This window comes from Amaranthus tricolor, chromosome 5 (genome assembly GCF_026212465.1).
Source record: "Amaranthus tricolor cultivar Red isolate AtriRed21 chromosome 5, ASM2621246v1, whole genome shotgun sequence".
Lineage (NCBI taxonomy): Eukaryota > Viridiplantae > Streptophyta > Magnoliopsida > Caryophyllales > Amaranthaceae > Amaranthus > Amaranthus tricolor.
The window spans coordinates 22,952,304-22,974,044 of NC_080051.1; the positions used below are offsets into that span (position 1 = coordinate 22,952,304).

General features: G+C 34.4%; 2 protein-coding genes across 3 annotated transcripts; one reads left to right on the forward strand and one right to left on the reverse strand.

Moving 5' to 3' along the window:
* Positions 1–94: 94 nt before the first annotated feature.
* LOC130813811 (putative pentatricopeptide repeat-containing protein At1g77010, mitochondrial) lies at positions 95–9,892 on the reverse strand. Of its 2 annotated transcripts, XM_057679700.1 has the most exons (5): positions 7,717–9,891; positions 6,929–7,051; positions 3,873–3,976; positions 657–784; positions 95–584 (listed from the first exon to the last, which is right to left on the reverse strand). In XM_057679700.1, the coding sequence occupies exon 1, from the start codon at positions 9,765–9,767 to the stop codon at positions 7,746–7,748; it is 2,022 nt and encodes a 673-aa protein (XP_057535683.1). In that variant the 5' UTR covers positions 9,768–9,891; the 3' UTR covers positions 95–584; positions 657–784; positions 3,873–3,976; positions 6,929–7,051; positions 7,717–7,745. The 2 variants fall into 2 exon arrangements, with proteins under 2 accessions (XP_057535683.1, XP_057535684.1); XM_057679701.1 differs by lacking the exons at positions 95–584; positions 657–784 and having other exon boundaries at positions 6,929–9,043; positions 9,212–9,892.
* A 6,654-nt stretch (positions 9,893–16,546) lies between these two features.
* LOC130813581 (uncharacterized) lies at positions 16,547–17,588 on the forward strand. The gene is made up of 3 exons (XM_057679416.1): positions 16,547–16,787; positions 16,867–17,467; positions 17,582–17,588. Exons 1-3 carry the CDS (start codon positions 16,547–16,549, stop codon positions 17,586–17,588), a joined length of 849 nt encoding a protein of 282 aa, XP_057535399.1.
* The last annotated feature ends 4,153 nt before the right edge of the window (positions 17,589–21,741 follow it).

Genomic DNA, 21,741 nt, shown 5'->3' on the forward strand with positions numbered 1-21,741 from the left:
AAGGTTGTGTATATTTGACCCTTTTAAATCTCATCATAGGTAGAAGCCACTTAATGATTGAGGTATAGATGCTTTTAATACAGAACACAAAACATGATAGATTTGCTTCATTTACATCTTGTTGCTGAACATAATTATGTCACATAATTGAAAATAAAAAGCTTTTAACCTAATAAAAGCTATGAGTTTTATGTCAAATTTAGAGACATTATTTACTTTATACAAAGGTAATATTTATACATGGGAAGTCTTCGACAAAATAACTGATTAGGCTATTTTCTTATTTAAGCACAAATAGATGGTTGGAATGGTCAAACCATTTAATACTAGTGTTTAGTAAATTAGCTGGTTGAATCAACTTGTCGTTATAAATATGTTTCCACCATTGTCTTCAAGTCAATCAGTCAATTTAATCGGCTATCAAAAATTTGTCGTACACACCCATCATGTTTATTCAATGCAACATGTTGGATCCATTGGATGAATGCTGCTCCTCCAGCAAGGCACTAAAGTTTGCGGGTGTTTCTACATCCATAATCTGGAGGAATCTCTGCTGAAGACGATCAAGCACATAAGCTTCATCCCTGTTAATTTTTATTTACATAATCAATTACTAGCAGCTTTTCAAGTAATACCAATTAAAAGAAAGAACATGCCTTAAACAAGGTAAGGGTGTTGATTGATGTTGCGGAACAAGACGAGGACCTTCGTCTAATCCTTCACATATAATCTCCCCTGTTTCATCTTTGTAGCAAACTGTACCAGTTGAATGATCTTCAAAAATCTGTATCACAAACCAGTCAAATTATGATGCTACCACTTCTAACATAAATATTTCAAATTCTCCAACAAAACCCATATTTTCCTCCTATATATGAAAATTCAAGCATACCCAACCATATACAATCACTGAATTATGAATCCATTTTGGAAGGAAAAGAAACACAAAAATGAGGAAAAAGCAGAAATAAGAATTATACCAGGTCTTTAACGGAGGATCTGATCTGAAACTTGCTTATTTTTCTGACAGGAAGTAAAGTTTTTCTAAGTATCATCATACCAAAAAGAGGTTTTTTAAATGAGGCAGATTGATGAATTATGATATGGGTTGAAAAAGAACCTTGTAATTTCATTGCCATTGATTTTTCACTAAATTAGAAAAAAGAAGCAGAAAAATAACAAGATGACAGAACTATATTAGAAGTAGAAGAACAAGAATGGTTATGAATGAGTGAAGTCTTTTTATAGTATACTCTTTAGGAGTATACTATAATATATGGTGTATGATTATAACTTCCTCTATCCTCTTGATTATGCTATACTTTATGGAAATATTATGAGTTTTTCCGTTCATTTTGCTATATTTCTTTTCTTTTATTGTGGTTTCTTGTTATATCTTCTGGTCTCATCAACAAACTTAGTCTCTTTTTTTACCTAATCCATATATTTTTTCCGTTTACTTATTGACAATGATGAAAACTTTGATCAATATGTCTAATCACATTCCATCATGTGGGGTCAATGGCTGACCCCATGTTGCTTATCTTCTGACCGTCTCTATTTGGTCAGTCAAGAGTTCTTCCATTAGTTGGTAATACCACATCTTGTATATAATTGATTGGCTTAGCTCCCACAGAAAATGTTTGAAAAAAGAATAGGTGACTAAGGTGAGGACGCTATATACTATATTCTATTCATTTAACTTTTGGACAAATCCATAAGTCTATTACCAGATTTAATTTTGTTCTTTTAATACTCAATAAAGAAGATGAAAAAAATCCAACAATAATGCACATTAAAATACAAATAAATTTGAAAGAATATACCCTATCTCAGAGAATGAGCTCGCTTGAGTTTATGAAACAGCATTCTAAAAATCAAAAAAATCTTCGTATGAGAACAGGGGTGTTCAGTTGTTAAGGGTGCCAAATTATCTAAGGCTTTGTTCTTTCCTCTAAAGATTCAAGCTACTTGGAGACCATGTCAAATGAAATGTTTTCAATTGTTTCTGTTAGACTTTTGACTAATTTGTTATCCAGTTCTCAAGACAATATGCTAACTTTAAGTAAATATTAATGCAAATTATGTTTCACTTGTCACATGGGTGGAGAAACCCCCTATAAGTAAGTGGAAGGAGAAATTAATCCTTGCTATAAGTGCTGAGGATTAAACCTTGATACAAGAGTAAAAGAGAAACTTTTCAATCATCAGGCCAACTCATGATTCTCGTCCGACATTATCACTTTGTTTAGATAACAATTTAGGAGGGAAATGAGAGGAAGATAAGGGAAAGGGACTCTGGGAGAGAAGGGAAAGGAAGAGGGGAAGAATAGTAAAGAAATATTCACTTGTTTGTTTAGGAGGGAAGAGAGGGAAAGAGAAAACTCATTTTCCTTCCAAACTCTTTCACCTTTGAAGATTTTTTCATATCAAAATTAAAGAACTTAACCTTTCAAATCTTTTCCTTTCAAATATCTCCCCCCCCTAAATTGTTATCCCTCCAAACACCTTAATTTTCTTTCCCTCTAATTCTCTCAACCCAAACATAGAGTAAGACTTGGACAAACATATTAAGTACTGTAATCAAAAGTTCCAACACCCCAGGATGAATATCCACATCTGAAATTAAGACTTCAACCTATGAAAAAAGACACTCAGAGTCTCATATACTGAAGCTAAGAGGAATCTTTAATAGTGTTACACAGAGAGGTATAGTAAGTCATTTAACTCTCAGGGAAAATAAAATCATTAAATTAACAAAAAGAAATAGAAAATCCAGATCCAATGCCCCATAAATCTTCCTAAAAAAAGGATTGATTTGGAACACTTAGTTATATCCTAGAACTAGGGTATTTGCTACCAGCAAAGTTTCACCTACATCATTGCTGATAAGCTATAGTATAAGCAACTATATCGATGTTAACATGTATCATAATCACTGCATTGATGATAATGTAATACTTCTTTATACTAGTCATTTTTTAATGTGTTGTATGTTTACAAATCCTCAAAAGTATTTTAACTATTGTCAATCATTCTATCATCATCCAACCACCACATGAATGTTTAAATTATATTAAATTTCCTAATAATGCTTATTGGAGACTATATTTGTATAGAATAAGTCTATGATCCCCACCCCCTTAAGAACCAAAAATAAACTAATTATATCCAACTAAGTCCTATAATTCCTTCAAGAAGAATCTTGGCCACATCTTTAGTGAATACCACAGGAATACCCAACAAAAATGGGGGTGGGTTGTTGCACTTGCATCATCAAACTCTAATATACTCCATAGGCCATACATTGATTATAAGTTTTTAAAAGATAATAATATAAGATGATGAAAATTTGGTAGGTAAAAATTTTAAAAAGGGTATGCATATTGCAAAATCTCGGATGCGAACGTGATAACGGTCGCAAAGCCACTCTCGTAGTCAATACAGATGGTTCAGTAGTTGCCGCGACCTATGTGGTGATGCCATTGATATGTTGCACTATGAATGCATGTGTGAAAGGAGTGAATAAGGCTAGTTTTATCAATAGCAACCCCAATCACACCATTCAGTAGTCCGCTTGAAGGAAAAATTAGAAGAGTATCATTCTTCCTCTTTTGCTTACTCTTGACGGAAGATTTACTCAAATTTGGAAAAAAAAAAATCTTTTAATAGTATAGCTTTGTATTTAGTCATGCCACAGACGTTGCAGCCAGAGGTAATAAACGATTCATCAATTCATAAAGGCATTTTATGACGAGAGGAGAGGTAGACACCAAGATAATACGCTTCAATATACTTAATCATCTTTAAAAGTAGTTTATGAATTTTTTTCGGTTTTTATTAGTGGAAAATGAAAAACAATTAGCAGTTACCTGAGCTGACTTTGCTGTTATAAGTGCAACTAGTAGTGCCAGAAAGCATTAGTCAAGACCAACAATGCCTGAAAGCAATTAAAACTCCAAGCACCAAGAACTTCCTGCAATAGACACATTTAACGAGATCTTAGAAGTTCAGGGCTATAGATTCAAACCATTTTTAACTTTATAGATAGGTAAAAATAATGATTCCAGGACTGCTTGCACCATGCACAATTACTCATTTCTTATTCCAAGTTTAAAACTATTGGTTCACTACTTATGACCTGATATAGTATTTGACCGCATTAAGGTGCACAGAAGGTAAACTAAACTCATGAAAGATAATCCATACAATTTCAAGATATAATAACATAGGATCCTTGATTTTTTGTTTATATTTTTATTTGGGAGTAAGGTTGACAACTAAACAAAGACTTCATTCATCTCCCTTATGTTGATCCAATAAGCCAAGTAAAAACAATAGATCTTCATAAGCACAAAGCTCTGATGTCTATCAGTCTATATGGTGTCCAAGATACCACATAACTTCATGTCATTTGCACATCCATATTCATCATTTTCTAATTAGAGTTGAGATGATACTATGCCTATACATTGACAGGTTTTGATTTTCATTCTAGGGATATTACATAAGGTAGCATGTGGTAGCAAAAAAAAGTTTTCTCTACATGGTAGCATCAAAGTTTTGGCTATCTATACAATGTAACAAAAAACCATAATTTCCGTCAAAATGTATTATTCAATTAAATAATTTCTTTTTTTTGAATTAAATTAAAATAATTTTAAAAATGAAAAAATATATAAGCACCACTCTCCCCACTGCATCATGTCACTAATTACTCCCATCTCCATTATAGCACAAAACTTCTTTTATATACTCTAATCTTCATTACTGCCCAAAACTTCTTCCATATACTCCAATCTCCATTACAAAACCTTTTCCATATATTCGAATCTACGTTATGCCCTAATTTTTTTTCTTTCATATAGTCTAATCTCCATTATTACCCAACACTTCTCTTTATATTTGAATCTCGAATATCCATTAGACCATTACTGTTCACTCTTCTACCATATACTCCAATCTCCAATATTGCCCAACACTTCTTCCACATACTTCAATCTCCAATAGTAACCCAACACTTCTTTATCTTGTAATCTCCGTAATTGTACAGATAGTTGACAAAGAAGAAGATACTTAAGCCATTAACCAAAAACCAAATTATGGTCAAGAGTATGGGTAGTCTCTAGTGCATGAAGAGGAGCCGAGGTAGTAGCCAATTTCGGTGTATGTGTATTGTATGTCTCAATTTGATCATTATTTTGTTGAAAGCCCAAATTGTTACTGAAAACCACCATTATTGTTGCTTCCTTTGCATCATCGATGGTTGAGACGGAGTCCCTTGTGTAGATGAAGTTTTAATTTTGTTTATGTCCTAGCTGTAATGGAGATCAAAGTATATAGAAAAAGAAGTTTTCGGAGACCAATGAAGAAGATGTAGCTTCTTCCTTTGAGATGGCTAACCTGAGACTAAGCCTCATTGGCAGATACGATAGTGGATGAGAGTTGGGGATGAAGATGGCAATGGAATGGGGTTGGAGTTATTTTTTTATTATTTATATTATATGAACCAAAATTAAAATGAAAATGAAAAAGAAAATAAACAAACAAGTTAATAGAATCTTAAAAGAATGTATCATTTTCTAGTTGTAGAAAGTTAAAGTTTCGATTAGTGATGAATAGATGGTAGCCTTTCCAAAGTCTGTGCTCCTATAAAGGATGACGTTCTTTCGAAATGAGATGTTTAAGTTCCTAGGTTAGGACATGACTAATCCAAACTTTTACTTGGTGTATATCCCCTGTTAGTTTTTGCCTCATTCAGAGTGTTCTTGACTTCTTTCTTGACTGTGCTATCTAATATTCGTACAATGTGTAGCAATTGTGTTTTTTTTTGCTAAAACTTGAAAGATTCCAGCAATTACAGTCCTTTCTTGTTCTATTGCACTGTTCAGGCAACTTTCTAAACAATGTTCATGAAGGAAATATAGATATTATGGTGCCATTGGGATAGTGTCCTTTTGGTTGTTTGTTGGTCATATCTGAGTAGTAGTGCTCATAGACTCTTCAGAGCTGCAAGCTTTTGTGCAGCTGTATGAGGTATGCAAGCCCTGGCTAGAAGTCGCTCCACCTCCGAGCTTAAAAAAATTTTCCTATATTTGCATGTGCAATAGATATCACATTTAGACCTCTAATAACGGTTGGTCGGGTTAGTTTTGGATTGTAATTATTCGTAGTATTAGGGTTGGATCGTTTTTGGATTGCTAGTCAATCTAAAGGGTAAATTGGGTCCAAACTCAAAAGAGGTGTTGTGGATTAGAAACTCTTATTAATTATTACACATTTTAATACGAATAGTTCGAGTTACGGTCGAGTTTGACCTCCTTTTTGGTTTTTTCGGGTCAGCAAGTTCAGGTCATGAGTCAAAACATTTGGGATGACTTGCTAATATTGGGTCGGGTTTCGAGTCATTAATTCGTATAAAACAATGACTGGACTAAGCACCAGCATAAGTGAGTTTTCGTATGAGTGTTTCTGTGTGTGTGTGTATAGTAGTTTGGTTTTCAGGATTTAATTTTGGTATGACGATAGAACCAGATTTCATATTCCTGTCTTTGCCCTCTCAACCCACACACCCATCCTTGTGTCTTTTTTTTACAGAGTATGTTGAATGCATTGGGTATTAGTCTGTTGTATTGTTGAAATTTTGGTAATTTTCTTTCCTAAAGCTATGTTGTTTTGTGTTTGGGAAAAAGGAGAAAGGGTTATTAACATGATAATGATATCATCGCACAAACTACCTAACAATCTTATCGATCGACAATCATACATTATATTCAATTTCAAGACACATAAAAACCCTGGACACCAGGACATATAATCCACTCGCACATCCAAGTAGTAGGAAGAGAAAGCAGGCAAACACCTCACTATACTGACATAAACTGGAAGAAGCAAATAGTAAATCTAAAGCCAGAACAACAAAGCTTACCACTCAAAAGAGAAAATGAGAATCACCAACACCACTAACTGAATAAAGGAGTTACAGCTTACAGCTTATCTCATTGTTACTCTTTAAATTGTTCATGCCGCATTTTTGTCCAATTTTGATCACCTGATTCACCTCTCATCAAAATTCGTGTACACAAAAAGTTCATAAAAATCATGATCATCAAACATAAAATTTATGCACGAAAGTAAAAAGGGTGAAATCAACAAGGAGAGATGACCGGTCAATTGATGTGCCTTATTATCTCTATGCTTAAGGCAAACACAATTCCTTGATGAAGAATCATAATATGTGCAAAGAGTTAATGTGGCATTATGGCATGAATGTTTGAACACAACTTATAATTATACTCGCTCAGTTGCTCCATTTCTCTATAAATATTACATTTGGTTCTGCATACTATCCAATGACTAATTCTATTACTAATATTTCTAAATGTACATAATTAAAACTTGTAAAAGAATGAGACAAATCAAATAAGACTCCACTTGACTATGTTTTAACTTATAGATTAACAATAAAATGCAAATTAAGAGTGATGGATGAACCGTAACAAAAACCAAATCCGGCCCATATAGAGAAATAGATATAGTATTTCAATAAGGCAGGTACACTATACACATGGATTTATATTTCTGTTGCTGCCTCAAATTAGTAAAACCAACTCATTAATCATCCATTTCAACAAGCACTATTTTCTGAAGCCTATAAAACCAATCAATTGCATCTCGATAAAGGGGCAAAAAACAAGGGCTGATGATGAAACTTACACATAAGTACATAACTTTGTTCAAGCACATCACCAACTAATACCAGGAATTTTTTCAGCACGTTTAGTTTTCATCATATCTCTTATTAGTACTGATCCTTCCCAGTCACCTGAAGAAGCAAATATTCCAGATAAATGCACATAGGCACTTGAATTTTCAGGGTCAAGATGAATCATAATCTCAGAAACTTCCTTTCCCAGATTCTTGTTTCCATGCACCACACAGCCCCTCAGCACTGAAGACCACATAGTTACATCTGCCTTTACCGGCATTTGTTTAAGTAAAGCCGCTGCTTCTTCAAGGCAACCAAATCGAGCCAAGAGATCTACCATACATGCATAGTGCTCATATCCTGGTTCTATGTTATAATCAGATTTCATCAAATAAAACCACTTCCTAGCTTCCTCAATCAGTCCACAATGACTACTAGCAGATAGAACTACAGTAAAAGTAACATCATTTGGCTGAACTCCAGCATGTCTCATGGAAGCAAACAAATCCAAAACCTCTATTCCTTTACCATTAGTGGCATACCCAGTCAACATTGAGTTCCAACAAACTACATCAGATTTCACCATTCTGTCAAATAACTTCCTACCCATGCTAATGAAACCACACTTGCAATAAAAATCAATTAGTGATGTAGAAACAATCAAATCAGTTTCTAGGCCAATAACAGTAGCTCTTGCAAAAATCTGCTCACCAAAATTAAGTGCAGTGATGCTGGCACAACAACTGATTACACTTGCAAGACTAAATTTATCGATTCGAACTTCGAGTTTGTTCATCTCACAAAAAAGATGAATAGCTGAATGGGGACAGCCATTTTGGCTAAAGCCCGCTAACATAGAATTCCATGAAATTAAGGTTTTATAATGTATATTGTCAAAAATCTGCTTAGCTTCCTGCATTCTTCCACAGTTACAATACACATTGATCATAGAATTAAGTAGAACAGTGTCATGAAGCTCGAGCTCATTGAATAATTCGCAGGAATCATATGGATTACCGCATTTCGAATACATATCAATAAGAGAACACCCAACAATAACATCCTTTGAGACCCCAACTTTCAAAGCATGATTATGCAATTGTTTTCCATACTCAAGAATAGCAATACTCGAGCAAGCACTCAAAATACTTGCAAAGGTGGAGCAATCTGGCGTCAAACCCTTATACCTCATTATGTTAAACAAAATCAAACCTTCCATTGGTTGATCGTTAGTAACACACCCAGAAATCAATGAATTCCATACTACAACACATGGATTCCCTATATGGTGAAATAATCTTCTAGCATCATCCATTTTACCCAAATTTGCATATCCTGTGATCAATGCAGAAAGTGAAAAGTCATCAATTTCTTTCGTTAACTTGAAAACATTTTCTGCATTAACTAAATCACCACACTTGCTATACAAATTAACAAGAGAACTACTCAAAACCTTATCGTACTCCACTCCATCAATGATAATCCTAGCATGAATTTGCTTACCACAATCAATAGCCATCATATCAGTACAAGCACCAAAAATTGTTGCCAAAACAAAAGGGTCTCTCTTTCCTAAACTCATATCTTTGAACAAATTTAGAGCTTCCGTAGGATACCCATGTCGTGCATACCCATGAATCATAGAATTCCAAGCAATGCCATTTTTTTCAGGCATTTGGTTGAATAGCATCCTAGCTAAATGTAGGTCGCCTGATTTTGCGCACCCCGAAATCACTACATTCCATGAAAATTCATTCTTGTAAGGCATGGAATTGAACAGTTCTGATGCTTTATCTACGTTCCCTGACTTTATGAATCCCTCAAGAAGGGTATTCCATGAAAAACAGTTTCTTTGCGGCATTTCCTCAAACACCTTAGCTGCGTCCTTCATATTACTACATTTTGCATATACTTGAAGAAGGCGATTACCAATGGTTATAACTGAATTGAGGATACCCTTTTTAAGCAAGAAGAGATGGATTTGCTTAACTTGATTGATGGAGTTTTTGGTATTGCAATGTTGGAATAGCTGAGCATAATAACGCAAGTTAAAATCCATAAGTAAACATCAACGCTCTTGATTGAAATCCCAAAAAGCGCCCCTCTTTGTTCTGTTAACAGTCTTACTCGCCTCTAATTCAGTACCGAGGTTTCTTCAAAATTTAATTTGACACTTCTATTTGATTTTATTTAAAGGGAAATTGCGAAAAATAAATAAATTTTTGCTCAATCTGCTGAAAATAAATCTAATTATTGTTTATTTTAAAATAAATTTATCATTCGGAATAATTGTTGAAAATAAATCAAACTATTATTTATTCATAAAACTTGATTTGCAAAGAAAATCTGATTATTGTTATAAAGAATAGGTCGATTTATTTTCAACAGATTTATCTAATAGGTGTGAACAAATTAACCATTATACGCCCAAGGATCAAAGGCTTGATCTCAAGAACACGTCTCACACAAACACCCAAAATAGAATTGTATATGTGCAACCTAAGAACAACAATTAATAAGCAAATAAGAACACAATCAAAAGCACACCAAGATTTAAGTGGTTCACCCCTAATTGGGTTACGTCCACTGTTCTAGCCTAAATGTCTTATTGCTCCTTTAACAAGTTCTCCAATGGAGATGTACACTTAATGATGATTACAGAGAGTAGAGAAAGAAATACGTAGAGAGAAAATGAGGGAATAAAAGCAATCTCAAAACTCTATGTGTAGCCCTATTTATAGTTTATAGGGTCTAAACACTTACATGCAAATCTAAGAGAAATTAAGAAACCAAAAAACAAAACAATGATTTGTTCCACTTAGTATTGCCAAGTCGGCTTTCCCTTGGCCAGGGGAAAAGCCGACTCGGTTTTTGCTTCTGTCCAAAAACCAAATCTTCCTTTTAAAGCCCTTTTACCTTATGCAACATCTACCCTTTTTCAACTTTTTTACCACAACACATTTACCAATGATTAAGGACTAAGTCACACCCTTAATTACCAGTAGGTGAATTTATTAAAAATAAATAATGGATGAGTTTATTTTCAGCGAATCAAGTAAGGTTAGTTTATTTTTAACAATTTACCCTTTATTTAAAACCACATAATCAATATTTTTTGTTAATAGAGCGGAAGTCAGCAACGGTGTATGTAAAAAAAACAGAAAAACTATTATCCTTTTGTTAATAGTTTTTTATTAAAATAAATATACTTTTATGATATCATAAAGTATTCTTATTTAATGAAGTTACACAAGAATATTCAAGAGAATTAAAAAAGATAAAACTTTTTAAATAGTAGATATATTATTTTATTTAATACTTAATTTGATGGAGCTAGGAAAAGTAGAGATCATAAAACATTTTTAAAAAAATTAATAGAGGGTCGGTGAACACAACTAATAAATTTTTTATTTAAATAAAGTTAGTGGGAACATGTGGGAACCATATTGAATATAAATACAAAAATGTTAAAATGAAGCTAGTGGAAATATGTGAGAATCATGACTCATGGTCATTATAAAAATCTTAAAATAAGTATGAATAAGGTTATTTTGTTTCAAAATTTGTGATATAAGTAGAAAGATTCTTTATGGGTTCAACAAACAGAACACCCAAAGTAACAAATGAGAACTTCTTAAGGAACGAAAGGAGTACATTGTAAACATGAGGCGATCGAGTAAAGGGCAAATCGAGGGGATATGGGCGGAGCAGAGGGATATCAGGCATGTAAGATCATATACCACTACCTACCCACTATTTATGGATCTAGGGTGGATAAGACTTTTCATATTCGTATTCACCAACTACCGCCCAAGTTCATACACATACTCGCCCTTACCACCATCTACCCACTACCTATGGATCCAATGTGGATAAGACTTTTCATACTCGTATTCACCAACTACTGGCTAAATTCATACACATGCTCGCCCTTGGGGCAGATGCAATGCGAAATCTAGGACTAAACATAATTTGGTTTAAAATGTAAACCAAATGTAGTTTTACTATTTGGTATGATTTACAGTCTAAATGTTCTGGTTTGATTTTTTAAAAAACTATTACGGTTTTCGATCTAGTCTCTATTTTTTATACTTAGACCACAAAGTCCACAACGGGACCAAAAAAGTACTATGATCAATATCCATAGTTTTATCACTAATATCTACTTTTTATATTTTCTATTACATAAATAAATAAAGATATTAATAATTAAATTAATATATTAAAATAAAATACATGAAAAATCAAATATTGCGAATAACAGACAAAGTAACATGTAAAAACGGATACTCAGTAAAAATAATTGTTGGGTACTTACGTTCTGGTGCGGACCCACAATCCCTCACTGTTCTCTGTTGTTGATACTTCATGAATTTATCCCAGACCTCTTACGCTCCTATTGAGCTCTCGCTTATTGAGACGTGCATCTTTTAGATTTCACGTGGTCTTCATCAGTTCCCTAATGCAGAGTACTTCTATAACATAGCAACAAATGCTATTTTAGGATATCCGATTTCAACATTTTCGGATATTGAAGAATGCAATTTTCAGATATTAAATATCCGATTCGACTGTTTATTTCATATTAAATATCCGATTTTGCTCACCCCTAGAGATCGTCCATATGGGCTTGCCTGAAAATAAAAAATGACTTAAAATCCAAAATTTAAAGAATGAAAATTCAATTTTAACTCTAAAGTAAGTGATCAATTTTAAATTAAATTAAATCTTAAATAGATCAATTAATTAAGTTTGACCTAAAAGTACTCCTTCGGTGCTTTTTTTATTTTTTTCGTTTATTTTTTACACAGTTTTCAAAGCTTTTTTTGAGTCTCAATATCTTTAAATATGCACAATAAAAAATTAAAAAAAATAAATAATAAAAAAATCTATATTAAACCGAATCTAACAAGAGCCTCTATTTATAATCTTAACCCTGGGTGATCGAAAGTTAAAAACAGGAATAAAAATAAAACATAACATGCTCGAGAAGTAAATAGGAGTATTATTTACTAATCACCCAAGTTCGAGAAGTACGCCTACTTTCTTCTTCCTTTGTCTTTACTCAAGGAGTTAATTTCCCTAATTCCAACACACCCTATTCTTTTCATAAAACAAACATTAATGATTTGATTAAGAAGGAAGGACCTACACTTTTTGTCCACTCTTGGCTCTTGCTCTATCTCTCTTCAATGTCATACTCATACACAAATCCAAGGACTCGTTTTTTGGGTGTTTAAAATTGGGTACCAGGTTGATTTGGAATACCTAAAATTGTGATTCAATTTCGACCCGGTTTAAACTGGGTCGGAAACCGGTTACCCGATTTTCTTAGAATTTTTTTATTTTTTATTTTTGGTTTTTTTCATTCAACTATGCGTTTTTATCTCTATTTTTATTTAAAATATTTTTTTATATAAAATTCAAATACTAACTCTTTAAAAATATTTAGCTTAATTAGTCATAAAAGACAAATTAAGAAAATTAAAGAATAAGATTGTTACATATTGGTTTAAGTAAAAACAATTATACAAAAAAAATTTATCTACGGAAGAAAAATTATATTAAGATTCAACCCAATATTAGCTTAACAGATACCATTATTTTATTTATGAAAACAAAAAAAAATACTGGGTACTCGATTTCCAAAAATATGTGACCCGTATCCGGTATCCGATTTAAAAACCGAATACCTGATCCAGATTATCCGCTTTGCGAAAACCGAAAAATATCCGATTTTAAAAACTGGATACCAAATAATCCGGGTCAAATATTTCGGATTGGATTTTTTTCACAACCGTACTCATTTTCACTGTTGTATTGTTTTATGCACAATGAAGCAAATAAGACTAGGGTGTTGCTATTTTTCGCCACCCCTTTTCATTTTTTCGCCACCCCCCTCCAAAATTACTTAATTGCCCCTGGATTTAAAAGAATTACAAAAATGCCATTGGAGTTAAAAAATAATTAATAAATGTAAATCACGCTTAATAACACTATTAAGAATTTAATGAGGACGATTTGTCTATATATATCGAACTCTGAGATGCGTTTGAAATACGAATTGAAACACGGTATTATCTCACTAAAAACTGGTACTATCTCTCTAAAAAGTGTTAAAGAAGTTGTAAGGCGTAGTTGGTTGAATATGGCTAACGAAAGCGACTATGAGTCGGATGCGGTACGTAAAATTGCCGTTCGAAGAAAAAAAAAAAAAAAAAAAAACAAGTCGCACAAATCTGGGCGACTGAACCATGGTCAAGTCGCACAAATCTGGGCGACTGAACCGTGGTCCAGTCGCACAAAACTGGGCGACTGACTGAACCATGGTTCAGTCGCCCAGTTTTGTGCGACTGGACCACGGTTCAGTCGCCCAGATCTGTGCGACTACTATTTCTTTTTTTTTTTTTTTTTTTTAAATTTACGTATTTTTAAATTATTTTTATAATTATTGTTAGTATTATTATTGTTGTTGTCATTATTTTAATTTTTATTGTTGATATTTTTATTTTTTAAATTTTTTAATATTTTAATTTACGTAATTTATTTATTTATTATTGTTATAATTATTATTATTGTTGTTGTATTTGTTGTTATTATTATTATTATTATTATTGTTATTATTATTATTGTTATAACTATTATTTATTTATTTATTTATTTATTTATTATTGTTATAATTATTTATTTATTTATTATTGTTATAACTATTATTATTATTGTTATTATTTTTCTTGTCATTATTTATTTATTATAAATGTTTTTAAATTTTTTTGTTAACGTAATGTTTTTATTATTATTAAAATTATTATTGTTATTGTCATTATTAATTTGATTTATCGTTATCTATTTATTTATTAATATTATTATTATTATAAATATTATTATTATTATTATTATTATTATTATTGTTGTTGTTGTTGTTGTTATTATTAATCCAAATATTATTATTGTAGTCATTAATGTACTTAATTTATATCATTTCAAATGTGCAGGAGTTTGAAAATTTTGGAGACAACGTAGACTACTCCGGTCGCTTTGTTACGGATAGGGAATTTATCTCCATAGATGAGTTACATAGTTGGGCCGATGCGATAGCAATTACAATCGGTTTTCTATTTACACGTGCTTCTTATAAAAAGAAAGAAGGACGTTCCAGAGTTAGTTGTTATTTAAGATGTCACCGCTATGGTAAACTTAGGGGTGATGTAGATAATGTAGATAATGCTGCCCGACCTGGTTCTAAAAGTAGGAGTTGTGGGTGTAAATTTATGATTGTAGGAAGTAGTCGTAAACCAGGAGAAAGACCTTGGACGGTAAGGGTGTGTCCTGGTGTAAAGGGAAAACATAACCACCCGTTCTTGGTGTACAGAGATGGTCATGTAAGGGCGAGGATTAATGTAGATATTCGGGAGCACATACGACAGCTTAGTGCAACCGGAATGCAACCAGCCTTTATTATGAATTCTATTAGAGATAATTTTCCTGGTTTTTATGCTAGTATGAATCAGATATATAATATTAGGCAATCAATAAGGAGAGATGAAATGGAGGGCAGGACTCCCCTTCAACACTGTCTTCATATGGCCACAGAACATAATTATGTGGTCTGGACAGAGTTGGATAATGACGGGCACTTGAGCAGACTTTTAATTGCAAATCCTACTTCAATCCAAATGATACGTACGTGGCCGTATGTTGTGCTGATAGATACAACGTACAAAACGAACAAATCAAAGTGGCCACTATGTGAAGTCATCGGAATGACGCCAACAAATCACAACTTCTTGGTTGCGTTTTGTTTGATGCGAGATGAGGCGGCTGTGTCGTACTCGTGGGTGCTGCAGGGATTGAGAGATATTTTCGGCAGTGCTCAGACTCCTAGCGTCATTGTAACCGATCGTGACGAAGGTTTATCTGCAGCTATTCGTGACGTCTTCCCAGGTAAAAACGCTATGTGAGTTCATTATTGTGGTTATATCTATTGATAATGTCTTAATTACGTTCACTGTTTTGTTTAATGTAGATGTACGTCATTTGTTATGCACCTGGCATATTGGCAACGATGTTGAGAACATGGTGGACAAGTTGTACGGCGGCAAGAAAAATCAACAAGGGCAGTTATTTAGGAAAAGTAGATGGAACCCCTTGGTTGAAAGTGCTACAATCCGGGAATATGAAAAGAGATGGGAAGGGATCGTCAGTACGTGGTCGGTTAGGAACCGAAGGGTCGTTCGGTATTTGACTGGAACATGGATTCCACTTAGAGAGAAATTTGTGCGTGCGTGGACGAATGATGGTTTACACTTTGGTAACCATACTACCAGCAGAGTGGAAAGCCAACACTCGTCTTTTAAGTATTACCTTGGAAGCGGTAATAGCTCATTCGATACCCTTTTCAAAAGGGCGCACGCACAGATCACAAATCAACAAGCTAAAATCCGACAATCGCTACAGGAATCCATGACTTCTGTACCAAGAATGCTACGACAGTATTTCTTTAGACCTCTATATCGCCACGTGTCTCTCTATGCCTTGGAGCAGATCCAGAATGAGTTTAACCGCATGTTAGAACTGGGTGATTTTGCATTGAACAAATGCGGTTGTGTACTTCTAAAAACCCATGGATTGCCGTGTGCATGTTATTTACAAATAAAAATTGGATCACATGGTGCTTTGTACTTGGATGACTTTCATGAATTCTGGAGTACTTTGAGGTACACAGAGGTAGGAGACGAACCCAATGAAGAAGTACGAAACGCGAACGCCAATGACAAAGAGTACTTTCAATCTCTGGTCGATGAAGTCCTTAAATCTGATCCCACTTTTGTTCGCCGAATGGCTGAGGTACTTGAATATGAATTACACCCAGATGGTGCGGATATACCTGAGCCTTACGCTAGTCCACCGAGAAAGGGAAGACCAAGCACTAGTAAAACCATGAGAAGGAGAAAAAGTTCATTTGAATATAGCCGATCATCTTCTCGTGGTCGAGGGTCTAGATCTTCTTCCCGCGGGAGATCAAGTGGCCGAGAGACGCAATCTTCAGTAGGAATTAAGTTCAGTTTCAACTTATCCGGTAATTGAATTAATTTTTAGTTTTTTTCATTAATTATTTGTTATTGTGGTTATATTAACTTAATTTACATTTATTGTAGATGATCCAGGAGGTCGTGATTTCTCACAGTTTCCATGGCCTGATTACATCCCATTCATGCTTCCTCCTTATTTGTTCGACTGGATTGATGTGTTAGGTGATGGTAACTGTGGATTTAGAGCAATTGCCGTCACAGAGCTGGGAGGCGAGGAAGCATGGCCTATTTTAAGACGTGCTATGAGTATGGAAATGCAAATGAACAGAGCGCAATACCTAACTTTGTATCTATCTCATGAGTCACTAGACGAGTCAATATTCAGAGTAGGTTCACACACCGATGGACCTGCTCCTTTCATGCACTGGTTCGATGCACCGATGGCTTTCTACTCTGCAGCAACGTTTCTTAACATTGCCATTGCTTTTTATGGTTCTGCTAACGGTGATTCATTAAACAACTGTTTGATTCTTCCTTTAAGAAAATCACAGGCCGCGAGAAGTGTAAATAAACTAATACATATACTTTGGGTTAATCGAAATCATTTTGTTCAACTTTTTATGAACGACGATTCATCCCCTCTGCCGCCGATCCACCCACGTTGGAAACAAGCAGCTGACAATTTCGCGAAAGATCTTGACACAAATTTCACTACGAGGATTATGCTGTGGAATAATCTACGCGGGGCACCACCGCTGACGATGCTGTAAATTTAGATAATCCATAGAATTTATACACGACATTCATTAAAAGTTGTATATAATCCATAATTATACTACAGTGTGTGATGTTAACAATTTATTTATTTCTTTGATTAATAGGAGGAATTTATAATGCTGGTAGACAAATATACATGTATTTGTGTGATGTGGGTTAGTGTGTATATTTATGTAAATTAAATGCAATCATTGACGAAATTAAATGCAATAAATAATGTAAAATAGTTTCAGTACAGACTATTCAGGGCCTTGCCCTTGATCAGTTTGCCATTGATCATATAATTTTCTACAATCATTAAGGTATATTTCTAACGCATGTCGTTGACGGGAGTTCAAATCCGCAAGCCGCGTAGGTAGTCTTGCCACTGGAGAGAATCGACTGGCCCATTCTTTCGCGAACTGAAAACACAACAGTACAATGTGCGTTATTAAATCATTAAATAAAAGAAACTTGAAAAAAAATTTATAATAAAACTCACGTAATCAGATCTGCTCTGACCAGGACCAGGACCGGAAGCCAGCAATTCGTCTCGGGATATGTACGGGTGCGAGCAAACTCTGAACCATTCAACGTAATTAGGTTCAGTCTCTAAAGGAACAGTAGCCCGTCGAAGTCCCTGCTCAACAAGGCGGCCACTGTAGGGGAACCTACTCCACGCCTCCACAAATGCAGCAGCAGAAGAAGGAAAGGTCACGGAGTAGGTTCCGTGTGCCGGTCGAAGAGCCTTGGCTGGTCTCATAGGAGCTGGAGGAATAGACTCCACAACATCAAAGCAGGTGATACCCCCGATGACTGTGGTGCGTGGGTGCTCATGCAGCAACGCAGCAGCTCCACAATTGTAGGGAGTCCATTCAACCTGCTTACAGGCCAAGTTAAAAAACAAATTTCCTACAGATAAAAAACAACATGCATGACAAAATGTAATGTAAAATACCTGAGTCTCTGTCATTGAGTCCAGAACCTTGCGGAATGATATCAACCTGTCCAGCTCACGACCTACTTTTTTCGGCGTCCACATCTCCGCCCTAGTCGTGTTTGGCACATCATCTCGGCGAGGATGAGGGCGGAAAGCGGGGAAGTACTCATAGATCCATGTCTGGAGCAATGTGAGGCATCCAGCAATGGTCTTGCAACCAGCCCTAGATGCCATTCCGAGCTGCCTGTACAAGAACGCCAAAGTCACCGCACCCCAAGCCACGTCCTGTTCATCGTCGTTGACGACAACTATCGGGTGAGGTCGCATGCCAGTCCTGGTCTTATCCGCCAACAAGGTAGAGCCAATGACAGCCATGTAGTACGCTGTGGTCTGGGTATCCAAGGCATGCGACCTATGACACAGCCGCATCAGTTCAGCAACGCTTATGCATCCGCTGGTGAATGAACCTTTACGTCGAAGCTCAGACAGAGGCTCACCGACCAGATTGGTGATACCAACCTCCCACTCCGCCTCCGAAGGCTCAGCCGGCAGAGAACCATCAATAGAAATGCCCAATATGCGTTGCACGTCGTGCAACATAATCGTCATCTCTCCCCAGGGCATGTGAAAGGTGTTCGTATCCGGCTGCCACCTCTCGACGAACGTCGATATCAAAGCAGAGTCGATGTGCTGGTGCATAATGACCGGTAGTCGACCGAGGGAAGTGGAAGGTAGAAAATCGACTAGCTCAACGGACAAATCCCTCAATCCGATGATGGACTCCACCGGTCTCTTCCTAATACGGCACTCCAGAATCGGAGGCGTACGCTCGGAGCCGTCATAAATAAGTTTAGCTATGTGCCCGCCATAGCTAGGGATCAGTCGCGTATCTGTCGGCCCCCCGGACTGGGGTGATGTCACTAACCAGTCTGTGTTAGTGGACTGTGAGGGCCTGCCCCGTGGCGGCTCATTATCGACAAAACTTCCTCCTGCACGCTCAGATGCGGCGGAAGAACTAGGGCCGCCACGGGCAAATCTGCCTTCGGGGCCACGAACTATAGTCCAGTCCAATGGGGCAGGCTCAGGACCTTGGAACTGAACATCATCAGCATCATTATCATCATCACTATAAACCCCCCAACTACTCTGGAGGCTATCAGCCTGGTCATCAAAATGAGTACGCACTTGGTTCAGCGTACTCGACCTTTGGGCCTCACTGTGTCTGGCCGCCTCTTCCTGCCTAGCCCTCCTAGCAGAACCCGTGACCCCTCTCTCATGCGGGTCCCCTCTGAGTAAGGTAGGCCTAGAACTATTACCTCTCAACAATTGCCTAAAAAAACCCTTTCCTTTTCCTTGATTACCAGCCATTTTCTACAATTTTTTACGGTTTCATTCAATATTATAAATAATAATATTTCTAAATACATAATAATCATAAATAAAATATGGAAAAAAATAACAAAAAAAAAAAAAATTATTAACATTTAATTAAAAAAAATATATACAAAACATAAACATATATTTAATAATAAATAAAAATAACAATAACAATAATAATAATAAAATTAATAATAACAACATTAACATATATTTAATAATACAAAATTAACAATCACAATAATAATAATAATATTAATAATAATAACATTAACATATATTTAATATTAACAAAAATAACAATACAATAATAATAATAATTAAATTAATAATAATAAAATTAATAAAATACATACGGAAAAAATAAAAAAAAAAAATTATAGGAGTCGCCCAGATCTGGGCGACTCCTTTAATTTTTTTTTTTTTTTTTTTCGTGATTAAATTTAATTACAAATAACTTAATTTATTAATAAAAATCAGGTTTTTTTTTAAAATTTCAAACTTTAAATATATTTTTTCTAAATATAAGGAAAAAATTATAAAACAAAAATTTTTATATATACAAAACATAAACATTTATTTAATAATAAATAAAAATAAAAAAAAATAAAAAAAAATTATAGGAGTCGCCCAGATCTGGGCGGCTCGACCCCGGTTCAGTCGCCTAAAATTAGGCGACTGAACCGGGGTCCAGTCGCCCAGATCTGGGCGACTCCTATAATTTTTTTTTTTTTTTTTTCGTGATTAAATTTAATTACAAATAACTTACCTCGATTGATAAATTCCGGATTGAACTTAATTTTTGCTCCCAAATTTTGCTTTTGTATGTTGGTTTTTAGTTGTAGTGAGAGTATTTTTAGTGTGATTGTGGTTTATATAGAAAATTTTAGCTTCAATGGCATAATTGTAATTTTTTCAAAAACCAAGGGCAATATGGTAATTTACTAGGGGGTGGCGAAAAAATGAAAAGGGTGGCGAATTATAAGGATTGGGTAAGACTATGAGAGTAGAGGAACAAGAAGTGGTCCACTTTGTGCACCTTTTGTCCACATCTTCACCCCTCACCCCTCTTATTTGAAACACTTCCACTTTTATACTCCCACTTTCATTCTTAAATTTACTTTTTCATAAATTTACTTTTTCATACTATTTAATGATTATTATATATAATTATCATAAATAATATTTAAAAAGTAAATAAGATAATTTAATTGAATAAGATGTAATATTATAAAATTTGTTTTGATTTTTATTAGTAAAATTTATTTCTATTTAACAACTATATTTGTATAGACGGTTTTGTAGGCCCAAACTCAACATTTAAAAAAAAAAGAAAAAAACCTAAAAACTGACGCGTGCGTTTGACGCTATTTGGAGTTGGTGTTATAACCTATTGAAGTTGGTGTTATAACCTATTAAAGTTGGTATTATAACTTATTAAAGTTGGTATTTGAAATTGGTGTTATAACCTATTAAAGTTGGTATTATAACCTATTTAGAGATACGAACTTTAATAGGTTAATACCAACTCTAATAGGTTATAATACCAACTTCAATAGGTTATAACTCCAATTCCAAATAGGATTACACAGTGCGCGTTTTTCTGTTAGTTGTTTTTATAAGTAATAATGGGCCGGCCCATCTAAAATGCGTCTTTTATAAAGAAGGTCTCAAATAAGAATTTGCGTAAACAATATTTTTTTTGGGTAGTTATTAAGATATTTTTAGATCAGTCTCATTACATGATTTCAATAAATTAACTTTTTTCGTTTACTTACATATAATTAAAGATACTTACAATTAAAATAATTGATAATAATAAATAACAAATACTCTTAACCGATACTGTTTTTGACCAATAACTCAATCTAAACATGTATTATCTTAAAAGGTCCAAAAATAAAAAACTAAAAATAATAAATAATAGA

Excerpts from the sequence above, each read along its gene's own strand:
- LOC130813811 (XM_057679700.1), bottom strand. The coding sequence starts at position 9,767 with ATGGATTTTAACTTGCGTTATTATGCTCAGCTATTCCAACATTGCAAT.
- LOC130813581 (XM_057679416.1), top strand. The coding sequence starts at position 16,547 with ATGGCTGAGGTACTTGAATATGAATTACACCCAGATGGTGCGGATATA. Across the intron at positions 16,788-16,866 it reads GTTCAGTTTCAACTTATCCG|ATGATCCAGGAGGTCGTGAT; the intron begins GTAATTGAATTA and ends CATTTATTGTAG.